General features: G+C 41.1%; 1 protein-coding gene across 1 annotated transcript; it reads left to right on the forward strand.

The window, feature by feature from the left end:
- Window positions 1–4,400: 4,400 nt before the first annotated feature.
- Window positions 4,401–14,490, forward strand: LOC124147255 (centromere protein O-like). Its single transcript, XM_048401371.1, has 6 exons — window positions 4,401–4,482; window positions 7,453–7,622; window positions 7,840–7,942; window positions 10,184–10,452; window positions 11,371–11,542; window positions 14,435–14,490. Exons 1-6 carry the CDS (start codon window positions 4,476–4,478, stop codon window positions 14,488–14,490), a joined length of 777 nt encoding a protein of 258 aa, XP_048257328.1. The 5' UTR covers window positions 4,401–4,475.
- The last annotated feature ends 1,249 nt before the right edge of the window (window positions 14,491–15,739 follow it).

The raw sequence follows: 15,739 nt of genomic DNA on the forward strand, positions 1-15,739 counted from the left end.
CTGTTTCTCACTTGCCAGCGTCGAACCTGCCTCGCCTATCGCAGTCTCAGGCGTCGATGTTGAGCAGTCAGTACCATTCCTCGGAAAGGACGATACGCTCGGATTCCAGCAGCACGAAGTCGTCGTAGTACAGTACGTTGGCTAATGGGATGTCCCAACGCTGTTGCTGCCGTCGTCGCCGTCGCCGTTACGAATCTGTTTCGCAGGTGAATGAGCCGTATCTGACCGTCCTCCAGTGATGTTGTCACTTAGGGTCGTTCAGTTCTAGGCCTGTTCTGTGTCCTCCCTGTCTACCTATACCGTTGAATCAGCCTGGCTACTGTCAATGGTGTACAACCAAACCTTCTGCCAATTTGGACCTGTGTTGCCCCCATTTTGGCCATACCGATGGCTCTCTCTCTGCTCCTGTCACAGTCGTGGAATTTCTTTTGTGTGCTTTCATCACGTGTGGTTATACCCTGCAGGCGAATGCATTTATACAGCTAACTTGCACGTGCAGTTTATACCATAGGCGGGAAACCTGTTTCACCTTTTTTTTGTTACCGCACGAGCGCCGTCAAAGGTGGCGCCTTCGGGTGAGGTGTTTTTTGGTACCTGTTCCTGGGCAGTCATATACCCAAAAACCCACTTTCCACTAGTTATCGCTGTTTTTAGGAAAATTACAAATTGCCAACCTATACTTTCTTTTGCCGCTTAGTTTATATTAGGTTGCGCCTGATTTTATTCAACACTTACTATCCATGCTCAGTCGGAATTGACAATTGTTGGTTATCTTGGTCATTGATAATGGAGGAGTAAGAGATAGGAAATTAAAATACGTTCTCCAATTTTCCTGCAGCTGTGTAAAGGGGTAGGTGGAGCGAGAACGATTGCTTGTGAGTCATTTGGAAGGGCGTGGTTTTAGCACAGGTCTGTTTAAACCCCAGTTAAGCTTCTACATTCACGATTTTACATTTCATAATCAAGCTTCACTGCAAAATTGTCCAATACAGTACAGCGATTAGGTCTGTTTACGAGTATTTGAAAGAAATAATATCTCTCAATTGTCCAAAACAGAACACCAGTTAGGCCTGTTTACGAGTATTTGATAGAAATAATATCTCTCGATGTCTTATTGTCCTATAAACATACTTACCCAAGATTTAACATAAAAACATACATTTTGACATTATCTTTACTGTATTAGTTATCAACCACTAAGACAAGCTAATTATCATCAAGTTCTTTACCATTAAGCTAAAAATCCACATACAGAAACAAATACGCACCTCACTGGCTGATGAATAGTATTGAAATACTCTGATAGTAGATGAAGCAGTACTTCCCAATATTATGACAACGTCAGTGAACGCCAATTAGCTGCCTTCCGCTGTGTCAACAGGGAGCGTGATGTCGTGTCCTCCAGTCTCTAACGTGTTGACTTAGTACCTAGCGTTGCCTTCTTCTAAAAGGGCTCTAGTCATATAAATAAATACTTTCAGTCACACCCACATATGGGGTGACCTGGTCGCCAATACATGTTCAAATGTTTGTGAGACAGCAGCGATAGTCGACATGGGGTGGGGGGGTGGGGGTGGGGTGTGGGGGTGGGGGGTGTGGGGGGTTGGGGGGGGGGTGTGGTGGTGGTATTGCAATGGGACTATCTTATGTTTGTTTTAATATTGACTTAGTTTACATTACACCCGTAATGAGGTCATGGATTTTACAACCTCGTGTTGTATGTTCGATGACTTTCTATGACTGGGCTCTTTTCTACACAAGTGAGTAAATGGCTGAAGGTGCTAAGCTTGCTGCGCGAACCAACAATGGAACCAGTTTACGTGGTTCTAATACTCACAGTATTTTATTGAACACGTGCGCGCAATAACAATAATTATTTATGTCACATATAACGTTGTCGTCTATCGATATGGCACCTGATCCTGTGCACAGCGTGCCGGCAACAAATCGGGCGAAGTTACGTCGAAGGATTACATGGACCCGATAATAATGGTGTTTGCCTTTTGGATACATTAACGGATGGTCTACATTACAAATATTCATTTTTCATCATCATCATCATCATCATCATCATCATCATCATCATTATCCTCCTCCTCCTCCTCATTATTATTATTATTTTTATCATCATCATCATCATCGTTATTATCAGTATATATGTGTGTGTGTGTGTGTGTGTGTGTGTGTGTGTGTGTGTGTGTGTGTGTGTGTGTGTGTGTGTAAGGAATTCCTAAAAATTATATGCGCTAAGTTATTGTGTGTGGGTGAGTGGTCACCCTGCTGTGTCATGGCGATTGTACTTTAAATAATTCAATCAAGAATTAATTTCGTGGTCAGGCTGGGTTGATTGCAGGGGGTCGTACCCCGATGGAGCCTAACGGCGCTCATGTTGCACACTGGATTGTCTGGTCCAGACTCGATTATTTATAGGCCGATGTCATGTAACTGGAATACTGCTGAGTGCGGCGTTAAACAACAAACATCTTTTGAAAGTACCTTGGATATTTCAAAATCCTTTAAACAAATATTCTTTTTTTTACTCTCGTGTATTGCAATCACGGCTTGTCAGCTTAATGTGAAGGGAAAGCCAGAAGGGATGCATGTATCAGATGTTTACCACTTTGGTGAAACCCACGAGCACGGGTATGGTGCTGACAAACCTGGGAAGCTAATCGGGATGCGAACCCACGATCATACATACATACATACATACATACATACATACATACATACATACATACATACATACATACATACATACATACATACATACATACATACATACATACATACATACATACATACATACATACATACATACATACATACATACATACATACATACATACATACATACATACATACATACATACATACATACATACATACATACATACATACATACATACATACATACATACATACATACATACATACATACATACATACATACATACATACATACATACATACATACATACATACATACATACATACATACATACATACATACATACATACATACATACATACATACATACATACATACATACATACATACATACATACATACATACATACATACATACATACATACATACATACATACATACATACATACATACATACATACATACATACATACATACATACATACATACATACATACATACATACATACATACATACATACATACATACATACATACATACATACATACATACATACATACATACATACATACATACATACATACATACATACATACATACATACATACATACATACATACATACATACATACATACATACATACATACATACATACATACATACATACATACATACATACATACATACATGTTTCTGGCGTGCCCAACGGACGCAAACCTGGGAAGCTAATCGGGATGCGAACCCACGATCATACATACATACATACATACATACATACATACATACATACATACATACATACATACATACATACATACATACATACATACATACATACATACATACATACATACATACATACATACATACATACATACATACACACACACACACACACACACACACACATACATACATACATACATACATACATACATACATGTTTCTGGCGTGCCCAACGGACGCAAACCTGGGAAGCTAATCGGGATGCGAACCCACGATCATACATACATACATACATACATACATACATACATACATACATACATACATACATACATACATACATACATACATACATACATACATACATACATACATGTTTCTGGCGTGCCCAACGGACGCAAATCTGCACAGCGAATTGCGGCGCCTTAGACAACTGGGCAATCCGTTAAACCCATCTATCGGGGGTTCCCTTTCTCTTAAATGGTTTTTAAGTGGTAAAATAATTTCCGAAAAGTACCTCTTTTTTCTTCTTCCGCTTAGTGGAAGCTTATATGTCACCACGAAATACTTGAATAAACGCCAGAATGGCGAACGCTGCACTGAAAATCTATGCAAGCATGAACGAAAATCAAGCATTTATTTTTTTACCATATACACATAAAGCAGGTTTTTTTTTCAGATATCCGAAATCCAAGAGCTCAAAACAACCTTGGTTTAATTAGTTCCATATGGACTCAATAACTCGATGACTTGGTTGAAATGTAACCATGTTTATTATGTAACCACTTGGTGATATGTAACCATGGTTATTATGTAACCACTTGGTTAATATGTAACCACTTGGTTATATGTTAATATGACTTGGAAAAAATGAGACATAAAAGTATGAAAATCAATGTATTTTGAAAAGACAGATTTCAGGTTTGAACTCTGTTCTCGTGAATATTTTACGATTCCGTCTCACTTTTCCAATGCATTAAGCAGATTAGAGTGAGCTCCCTTTGTTTACAAAGGCGATTTCTCAGTACATTTCTGGCGCGTCGTTTTGAAACAAGGATATCACAGTTCATGAAAGATGTCTGGTAATTATTATTAGTTCATTTGCTTGTGTGTGTCCCCGGACGATGATTGTACACCGACGCCGATATCGCCCAGTGACACTTTACAGAGTTGCACACATTCCCAACAAACACAAAACACTACAGTTATGCGTACAAATGAGCAGAGAATATATCATCAGTCATATAGTATTCAACATTTGTGGTTCTTACCCACCCTTGACTAAAGATGATTATGAGACAGTAGTCTGTCAATGAAGAACAAAGACGCTAGTTATGACATACATCATTGCATGGTATCAGCTGGGTATTATTACAGTTGAAGGGGTCGTTGTTGGCACAAGTATTAGGCCTACAGATATGTACCCACGGTACGTTTGTGTATACAGAACTGTAGCCAAGCCAAAATCAGAATACATAATCGTACCGGTACCTAAACGGCCGACGAGTCCATATTCCTCAACCCGAAACCGAAACCGGTTCATGTTGCAGTTCTCAGTTCTGGTTCATGTGATGATGAGTGCATGCTGGATAAATCTTAGACTAACATTTAGTCTCTGAAATCTTATATTACACAATATCCTTCTTGACTCTAAAAATAAAATAAAAATCCCTATGCTGATTTGAATAGAGCTAGCTTGAGCTGGCTAGACTTGCTTTTGTGTGCATTTCTAGATTATTATTTTTTCATAAAATAAATATATTCCACGGTCATGGTGCAGGACTAGATAAATCTGTGCATCATGGAATATTAGAGTAATGTAGATGTCTTACTGTGTTTGCTCGTTTTTTATATAGTACACTTTAATGCATCTCATACAACACTATGACAGCACTAAGGCCAGTTAAAGAAGAAGTCTTGTATCTTGTGACCTTTTTCAAAACTGATTGGGTAAGGAGGAGTTCCTTATTTTGATTTTGTAATTTGGTTGAAATTGACAAAGTAGACACAATTTATGGATGACAACTTCTTTAATACTGTAAAAGGCGACGTTTCGGTATAGACCCTTCTACCGTTGTCAAGCAAACCTTAAGGACCTTTTAAAGAAGTTGTGTCTAAATTGTGTCTACTTTGTCATCCGTCAACTTCTAAGTAATGTCTATCTGTTTGATAGAGCCCAGCAGTTAGGGAGGATTCCCCACACTCATATTTGCAATTTCAACCAATTGTTTATTGGTTGAAATTGCAAATATGAGTGTGGGGAATCCTCCCTAACTCCCGGGCTCTGTTTCAGTAGACCTACACTAACCCCTGGATCCAACCCGTGGTTCTTGCAATCCCAAGTTACCCACTCTTGGTTTTCATTAACATTTTACCAACCAATCAAACATTGATATGAGCATGATTAGGAAAAAAGGAAATGTTTGAGGGACTTTATGGACATGTGGTCGACTCAGGATTCTGCCGTTAATTTATATCTTTAGAGTGAGTGAGTGAGTGAGTTGGGTTTAACGCAGCTTTTAACAGTATTCCAGTTATATCGCGGCGTGTCAGCTTAATGTGGGAGGAAAGCCTGAAGTGATGCAGGTCTCAGACGTTTACCACTTCGGTGAAACCCACAAGCACGGGTATGGTGCTGACAAACCTTAGAAACATAATCGGCGCGAACCGGGATTCGAACCCACAATCATAGGTTTCTGGCGTGCCCAAGGGACGCCATTCTGCACAGCGAATCGCGGCGCTTTAGACGACTGGGCCACCCGTGCCCCCTATTTCTTTAGAAACGTAGCAGGTGGTTAGTTTAAGAGGAATTGGGAATCTCACGTAGTACCTACCTTTGAAGTCCTTATTGTCCTTATTGAGAGAGTCGGGATGTAAGGAGCGTGGTCATTGGTTGTGTTCGTTTTCCTGGTCACATGGTCCGCTGTGTCGGCTGTATACGCCTATCCTTCATAGGGAATCGTGAGTTGTCCTTTATCCAATATCTGGTAAAGTATAGTCAGCTCCCACGTCCTGCAGCAAGACCTTTTCCCTTTCATACATCTAGTATTTTCTTGTCTTGGATAATTGTTAGATTAGTGTCAGATATGGATGGGGAGAAATAGTATAGGAGTTGGATAGGTTTGTTGTAGGATATTTTATTACGTATGTTAGAGGGGTGGATGTAATATAAAGTTCAGTTGTTGTATGACAGTTTCACATAGGCAGGGAAGTGGGGAAAGTATGTAGGTTTTTCTCTATATCATGTATATTAAGGTCAATAAGGTTTGTCCCTGTTTTCTGTTGAAGTAGTAAACTCCAGGTTAGACTTCATTCCTTTTTATGTTTATTTTTCCATGTCTATAAGTAGAGTGGATAACTTGGTCAGGAGCATTGCAGGAGATATAAGCAAAAACATACTCCTCAGGGAGAAGAGAACACAACGCAAAGCACCACAGTAAACATCAGTCATTTGCCATCTTTTCATATTGTTCTGTCACTGCGCGCCTATTAGAGGGAGCCTATTACAGATTTGGTTCCATTATACCAAATTTGGAGACGTTAGACACCTATTACAGACACAAAGACTTCCTTTCATCAAACAGATTTTTTAGGGCTATCTTTTGCGTGTCAGTCAGTTTTTCAATGTTTAATGTTTCGCAAACTCTGTATGAGTAATTATTGGGACCGGCTGCTTCAATATTGAAACTGGTCGACAAAACACATTCTGATTGGTCCGTTCAACTGAGTAGCGTAGCAAATCGAATTGGTTATTGAAGATTAAATATCGTGAGAACCATGGGAATGGATCCAGGGGTTTGTGTGGGTTAAGCATGTTTACCGAAACGTGAGCCCTGCAGATATAGAGGATGGAGGGTGGGGTTGGTGAGGTGGACTTCAGGAACATGTAACCATGGTAACTAAGAATATTAGTTCCATGGTCCTGTGAATGGACAGACACTGTGAGCAAAAGACCTTAACAATAGTCAGTATTGGAAAGTGTGTTTATTTTAAGATTCAACTTATAGTCACCATCATAAATGCTTAATCTTGTTAAACAATTGTGTTTGCAGGTGCCCTTTTTGACCTAGATAGGTTAGAGGCCAATGCAAGGGAGGTGGAGCGAAGTCAGAAAGAGGTTGAACTGGCGGACAGGAAGTCCCACCACCTGCAACAGAAGATACTCACTTTACAAGCTCGTCGGAACGAACTCCGCACCCAGCTGCCACAGGTTACATCTCAGGTGAAGAATGTGGAGTGATGTACCAACGTCAAACTAGTTATAGCTTCATTCATTGAATTTTAGCACCTGGCACAGATTAAAATCTGTTAAGATTTTCATGATCAGTGTTGTATGGACTTGTAACATTTACAATATGGACACTGACTATTCAGTGTTGTTGTGTTGTTGTTGTTGGCTGGTGTGTTGCACACACTCGGTATCACTGTTGTTGTTGCAGCCTCCTGACCTGGAAGCCGCCACTAAAGAGGGCAAGAAACTGATGTCTGCCCTGAAGAAACTCCGGCAGCTACAGGAGATCCAGAAGCTCTACAGGCTGACAGGTGAGTCCATGCATGGTCAGCAACATACCCAGCAACATGCTCAGCAACAAACCCAGCAACATGCCCAGCAATATGCCCAGCAACATGCCCAGCAATATACCTAGCAACATGCTCAGCAACATACCCAGCAACATACCCAGGGATATGCCCAGCAACATGCCCAGCAACATGCCCAGCAACATGCTCAGCAATATGCCCAGCAAGATACCGAGCAACATGCTCAGCAACATGCTCAGCCACATACCAAGCAACACACCCAGCAACATGCCCAGCAACATGCTCAGCAACATGCCCAGCAACATACCCAGCAACATGCTCAGCAACAAACCCAGCAACATGCCCAGCAATATGCCCAGCAACATGCCCAGCAATATGCCCAGCAACATGCCAAGCAACATACCCAGCAATATGCCCAGCAACATGCCAAGCAACATACCCAGCAACATGCCCAGCAACATACCCAGCAATATGCCAAGCAACATGCCAAGCAACATGTCCAGCTTCATTCCCAGCAACATGCCCAGCATCTGCCCAGCAATATGCCAAGCAGCATACCCAGCAACATGCCAAACAACATGCCCAGCAATATGCCAAGTAACAAGCCCAGCAACATGCCAAGCAACATGTCCAGCTTCATTCCCAGCAACATGCCCAGCATCTGCCCAGCAATATGCCTAGCAGCATACCAGCAACATGCCAAACAACATGCCCAGCAATATGCAAAGTAACAAGCCCAGCAATATGCCAAGCAACATGCCCAGCAACATACCCATCAATATGCCAAGCAACATGCCCAGCAACATGCCCAGCATCATGCCCAGCAACATGCCCAGCAACATTCCCAGCATCATGCCCAGCAATATGCCAAGCAACATGTCCAGCAATATCCCCAGCAACAAACCAAGTACAAATAAAGTTATAAAATGTTAATAAACATGATAAAGGAATAGCTTATCCCCACATTCAATGTGTTTCTTTAGATTTTTAATGTTTGTTTTAGTACTAAGCATGACTGCTCTTCATTTCCATGTGCCAGCAAGTTGAACTTCCCTGTAGTGTATTCTGCACAGTGATGTATTGCTCCATACAAATCATGTGTCATGCACAGCACTTCTCACACAAACCCTTTGTTGTATTTGCCTTTTGGTAACCTTATGGCGAGTGTGTTGGGTTTAACACCGTTTTGATCAGTATTTCAATCATAGCACCTCATATCTGCTTCATGTGGAAGAAAGCCTGAAGTTAGATATATGTCACTTTGGTGAAAGCCATTAGCACCGGTATGGCACTGATTTACCTGGTGTCATAATAAGGATGAATTTGGAATGCAAACTCATTTCTGGCATGCCTGCCTAAGACCACAACCCTGCTCAGCCAATATTATAGGCACTTAGGAATCTCTCTCTCTCTCTCTCTCTCTCTCTCTCTCTCTCTCTCTCTCTCTCTCTCTCTTTCACACACACACACACACACACACACACTTGAAGTATTTCACACACACACACACACACACACACACACACACTTGAAGTATTTCACTCCAAAATCATGAATAGTGCAGCAATAATTGTCATTTTATTTAGCAACTGATATTTTCACAAAAAGCACTTTAATGACATATTTTGGTTAGTGTCTACCTATATCAAGTGACCACCTCAGTGGTGTAGTGGATAGAGAGGAAGGTAGGTGGTTCGATACCCTGGTTAAGAGACGTTAAAAGATGGTACTTGTTGTTACCCTGCCTTGCTTTTATGGCATAAACAAGGACTGGTCGGCTCGGAGTCAGTATACTGTGTCTGAGTGGGGTATTCATGTTAATCTGTTGCATGGTATCTCAGTAGGCTAGCACTATAAAACAGCAATAAGTTTTGACTTGTACAAGTGAGTGAGTGAGTATGGTTTTACACCGCTTTTAGCAATATTCCAGCAATATCATGGTGGGGGACACCAGAAATGGGCTTCATACATTGTACCTATGTCGGGAATCGAACCCTGGTCTTCGGCTTGACAAGCGAAGGCTTTAACCACTAGGCTACCCGACCGCCTCTTGACTTGTACAAGCAGCCATTCACACATCCCTGTCGCTGTATAAGAGAAACACATTGGAATATGACGTTAATCCCTATTTCACCTCACCTCAGCCCTATAAAGTAAAACACATCTAGCAAATATGCTATCTATTGTACAAGTTGTACTTACATTGATCATTTGATTACATTGCTGTGAATATTATATCTGCAGGTGTTTCAGTTCAAGAAAAGACTGAGAACAAGCTTATGTTACGGTTTGACACCAGTTACAACCATGAATATGTTGATGAACACTACATAGAGCTGATCCGCAGCAAGAAACAAGATGGCTACCAAGTGTCCCACCACACACTGCCAGCTTTCATACCCTTGTCCCAGCTTGAGGTACATCTGGAGACGGAGATCAAGGTCTTCGTGGACACAGTTAGGGAGTATCTGCAGGCATTTGTCATCCGGCGCGGCCAAGTCAAGATGTTGGAGGTGAGTTTAGTAAAAAAAGTTATTTTATGTTGTGAAACAATCTCATCAGTGCCGTAGCCAGCCGGGGGGCAGGGGGTCAGTTGCCCCCCCCTGGATTTTTTTATACAAAACAGTTTTATTTGAATCATGAAAATACAAGTTGTGGACAAGTGATACTTGTATAAATATTTGCCCCCCCTGTCAAAAAAAGTTAACTACGGCCTTGATCATTAAAATCAGATCTTTGCTTACGGGTCCAGTTAGAACGACCTTTTCATCCAACCAATCAGAGCTTTGCTTGCCAGATCGGGAAAGTGATAGTCGGAATATGTTTTCTAATCATGGAACCTTGAAAATGTTAACATGGGATATTCCGAACGACAGTTATTTGCTGTATGTCTATCTCTCGCTTCAATAGGATGGATATTTGAAACAGAGGAGACTTTCCATAGCCAGTGAGAAGTTCTGCCATACAATATCGGACATCTATTTTCTTTTGTTAAATTTTCAAATTTTGAATCGATATTTTTAAAAGCATAGTCTTGAATGGAAGTCGCCATTTTGAATCAAGCACCATAAAGCTTGAGAAAGCGGCTATCTCACTGGATAACGTCAACTTCTAGTCAGTCATTTCATTGGTCTGTCCCAGTTTGCGAAAGGTCGTTCTGACGTGACTAGCAAGAACTGAGATCTGATTTTAATGAGATTGTGTTGTGAAATATCATTCCTTTTGTTCTATGAGATCATAATGAGATCATGTTGTTGGATACACAGCGGGTTTAGTTCTCTCGATGGTAATTGTGAACCATTCATTATCACAATTGTATCCAAATAGATACGGTTTAATGTACATAACTGAATAGGCCTGAGAAGAAATACCATATACAATTTACCATGAGAATAATTTGAAAACAATACCTTTTGCTATTTTGTTTTTAGACTGAACTGGCTGAAATTCTCCGAAGTGAGATTGAGACGAGTTTCCCGGTGGACTATGTGAGCATGTCTCTACAGTCAGCAGACGATGTACCTATCAGAATAACACTGTGCTACACTGACCTGCGGTCTGCACACCCAGATAAAGCAGAGGTCAGCCCTATAGAGACTCCAGGTAGGTTTTTAATGCCGGGCCAGAATGGCCGAAGGGGAATTATGTCGTAGCGCAGTCCGTCCTTCCGTCTGTCCGTCTGCCTGTCTGTCCGTCCGTCCATCTGTCCATCCCACAGAGGGTACTAAGCTTGTGAAATCAACTCCTCCTACAGTTTCCAGAGGATATCCCTGACACTCTACACACAAGAGGTCGACATGTTGATGATACGCATATCGCAGTCCCGTTTCATTTCGACTAATTTTGACAGAGTTACTGCCCCTGTTATATGGAGCTTCATTTGCCTAGTTGTGAGAGAGGGTACTAAGCTTGTAAAATCAACTTCTCCTACAGTTTCCAGAGAATATCCCTGACACTCTTTACAAAAGATGTCGACATGTTGATGATTCGCATATCGCAGTCCCTTTTCATTTCGACAAATTTTGACAGAGTTACTGCCCCTGTTTTACGGAGCTTCATTTGCCTAATTGTGAGAGAGGGTACTAAGCTTGTGAAATCAACTCCTCCTACAGTTAAAATGTGCACATGTTTAATATATCCATATCACAGTCACGTTTCATTTCTTTTCATGTTGAGAGAGTTGGTTTATGAAGCCTGATTTGCACAACTGTGAGAGAGGGTATACTGTTTTTGTGATGTCAACTCCTACATTTTTCAGGGAATATCCCTGATGCTCAAAACACATGCCGCTCTACACACAACATGTGCTATTTATACACATATCGCAGTCGTTATAAAATTGATTTATTTTAACAGAGTTACTACCCTGGTTTATGATCCTCATTTTTGTCAACTGTAAGATTCTATGAAATCCAGAATTTTTTTTGGAAACAATACATTGGATGCATGTATGCTGTTAGTAAACATATGACGATGATGTTCCATTGCTATCAGTTTCAAAAGAATTCATGCGGGGGATGTTGTGCTCTCAGAGCACTCTTGTTGCTGTAGTGAGGGTTTGTTGATGTGACCTTGACCTCTTGACCACTCAGATCAGGAAGATGTATCATCAGTCATATAGACTCCAGATAGGTTTTATTGAGGGTCTTTCAGACTTCCTATCTGGCCAACTTGATTAAGCAAAGTCCGGCCAAGTATGTTGTGTTGAATATTACTCTGTGTGACCTTGCCTTCTGTTTGCACTCTGAGATGTAGCAGAGAACGGGGCAATGTTTTGTTCTGCTGGCAGTTATATACAGAACATCAGCAAAGCCAGTACAGTCGTGCCTCGTTTATACGGACACTTGCGCCATTTCACAATTCGTCCGTATAAACGAATTTCCGTATAACTGAAACCAGCTTCTTACTGGAAGAGTTACTTCCCTTCAATTATGCAACTCATGACAGATGACAGAGGAAACAGATACATCCACTCAATGTTTATTCAAGACATACTCACTGTCACTTGGTTAATTGACTTCTCATGAATCAAAGGATTACCACCAGCGGAAGTGTATTGTCTGGGTAAGTGAGACAATTTTGTGTGCATTTCAGTGTTTTGTGTATGAAAATGACCATCCGGTTCCGGAAACTGAATTTCCGTATATACGGGTAAATTTATATAGTACTTATTTTGTTTTGAATGAAAATCGTCCGGGAACCGAGGTTTCCGGATATCTGAAGTGTATTAGCGGGGCATGACTGTACTGTACACAGTGAAAAGCCATTATCTTAAGTATACATGTAAACTGCCTGATTTCACTTCATAAGGTTAGGAAATATTTCACTGACCATTGCAAAATCTAGTATCATTTTTGTGAAGGAAGACACTAACGGAATTCGATATAAGCTGCATATTTGTGTAAAATATTCATTAAAGAAACTGAAATACACAGACACACCAAATCAAACCCGCAACAAAAACTATAAATACGCTATTGAAATAAAACTAATGCATATATTACAATTATTAGATACAACGTTTACATAAATTACAACTGTTAGATAAAATGAATTCGCTTATGACAGTTACATTCAGAAAAGCTTGTGAGACAAACAAACTCAAATACTGATAGATGCCAATTGAAAAGCACATTGTGTCTAGTCAATGTATCTTAAACAGTCGTTGATTGGTGATTTAAAAAATAGCGCCTTTCCAACAATACTATGTTTTGCAAACAAAAATGGCTTCTCGGAGAAGGAGCTGCAAGCAGACAGACAGGTATGCTCCAATTCATTTAGTTTTAAATGATTTACAGGGATTGTTACAAAACAGGTTTTCAAGTTAAAATACCCAAATGTCAAGAAACAGGTGGGTAAAAAACAATTGAATACCCTCTAAAAAGTATGGATACCCAAACCAAATCAAACCCCTGGGTAAAATACCCAAATAACCAAAAGCTTATCTATAGCTGTGCACTGAGACATGATATTGCATCAGTACTCATGCCGATAAAAAACACTTGGTTAACATATCAGATAACCTTTTAGTGGAGAATAAAACTAGGTTTACACTTTCAGGATGCTAAGAAATGTTGTTTTGTAAAAAAGGAAACATTTTATTTTCATTTTTTACAAGGAAAGCTGATTTTGCACTTAAAGATTTCAACATCTCTCAACTTCTTGTACTTGTAGGCTGAGTGCAGTAAATTAAGATGAATGTGACAATGACAATGTCAATAATACAAGCTGTCTCAATATATCTCCACTGCTAGTTAGACACTAAGTGTTTCTTGTATCCGTGGTTACTAAAGGAGATTTCTGATCATATAGAATGTGTTTGGATGTTATTATGCCATAAATGATGTTTTGCAGCTAGCAGTAATGATGTGCTATAAAACACTTCACATCAATATCTGTGCTGAGCATTCTGGGCTGGCAAGAGGTGTTGTAAATCTTTCAAGTACTTCGTGGGTTTTATGGGCTCCTGGGTAGTTTTTGTTAACCCTATCTCAGTGGTGATCGACTGTCTCCGTGGTCTAGAGGATAAAGCGTTTGCCTCCGTGATCTAGAGGACAAAGCGTCTGCCTCTGTGGTCCAGACGATGAAGGGTCTGTCGCCATGGTCTAGAAAATAAAGCGTCTGTCTCCATGGTCTAGAGGATAAAGCTTCTACCTTTGTGGTCTAGAGGACAAAGTGTCTGCCTCCATTGTCTAGAGAATAAAGCGTCTGCCTCCATAGTCCAGAGGATAAAGCATCTGCCTCTGTGGTCTAGAGGATAAAGCATCTGCCTCTGTGGTCTAGAGGACAAAGCTTCTGCCTCCCTGGTCTAGAGGATAAAGCATCTGCCTCTGTGGTCTAGAGGATAAAGCATCTGCCTCCGTGGTCTAGAGGATAAAGCTTCTGCCTCCCTGGTCTAGAGGACAAAGCGTCTGCCTCTGTGGTCTAGAGGATAAAGCTTCTGCCTCCATGGTCTAGAGGATAAAGCTTCTGCCTCCCTGGTCTAGAGGACAAAGCGTCTGCCTCTGTGGTCTAGAGGGTAAAGAGTCTGCCTCCGTGGTCTAGAGGATAAAGCATCTGCCTCCGTGGTCTAGAGGATAAAGCTTCTGTCTTCATTGTCTAGAGGATAAAGCATCTGTGTCCGTGGTCTAGAGGATAAAGCTTCTGCCTCCATGGTCTAGAGGATAAAGCTTCTGCCTCCCTGGTCTAGAGGACAAAGCGTCTGCCTCTGTGGTCTAGAGGGTAAAGAGTCTGCCTCCCTGGTCTAGAGGATAAAGCATCTGCCTCCATGGTCTAGAGGATAAAGCTTCTGTCTCTGTGGTCTAGAGGATAAAGCATCTGTGTCCGTGGTCTAGAGGATAAAGCTTCTACCTTTGTGGTCTAGAGGACAAAGTGTCTGCCTCCATTGTCTAGAGAATAAAGCGTCTGCCTCCATAGTCCAGAGGATAAAGCATCTGCCTCTGTGGTCTAGAGGATAAAGCGTCTGTCTTCATGGTCTAGAGGATAAAGCGTCTGTCTCTATGGTCTAGAGGATAAAGCTTCTGTCTCTGTGGTCTAGAGGATAAAGCATCTGTGTCCGTGGTCTAGAGGATAAAGCGTCTGCCTCCATGGTCTAGAGGATAAAGTGTCTGCCTCTGTGGTCTAGAGGATAAAGCGTCTGCCTCCCTGGTCTAGAGGATAAAGCATCTGTTGACGTGGTCTAGAGGATAAAGTGTCTGTCTCCGTGGTCTAGAGGATAAAGCATCTGCCTCTGTGGTCTAGAGGACAAAGCGTCTGCCTCTGTGGTCTAGAGGACAAAGCATCTGCCTCTGTGGTCTAGAG

Source organism: Haliotis rufescens, unplaced genomic scaffold (genome assembly GCF_023055435.1).
Source record: "Haliotis rufescens isolate VD_foot unplaced genomic scaffold, xgHalRufe1.0.p SCAF_216, whole genome shotgun sequence".
NCBI lineage: Eukaryota > Metazoa > Mollusca > Gastropoda > Lepetellida > Haliotidae > Haliotis > Haliotis rufescens.

Bases quoted from the DNA above. Each gene is read 5' to 3' on its own strand.
- LOC124147255 (XM_048401371.1), top strand. The intron at 10,453-11,370 runs GTGAGTTTAGTA...TTTTGTTTTTAG, and splicing joins GCCAAGTCAAGATGTTGGAG to ACTGAACTGGCTGAAATTCT. The intron at 11,543-14,434 runs GTAGGTTTTTAA...ACCCTATCTCAG, and splicing joins CAGCCCTATAGAGACTCCAG to TGGTGATCGACTGTCTCCGT.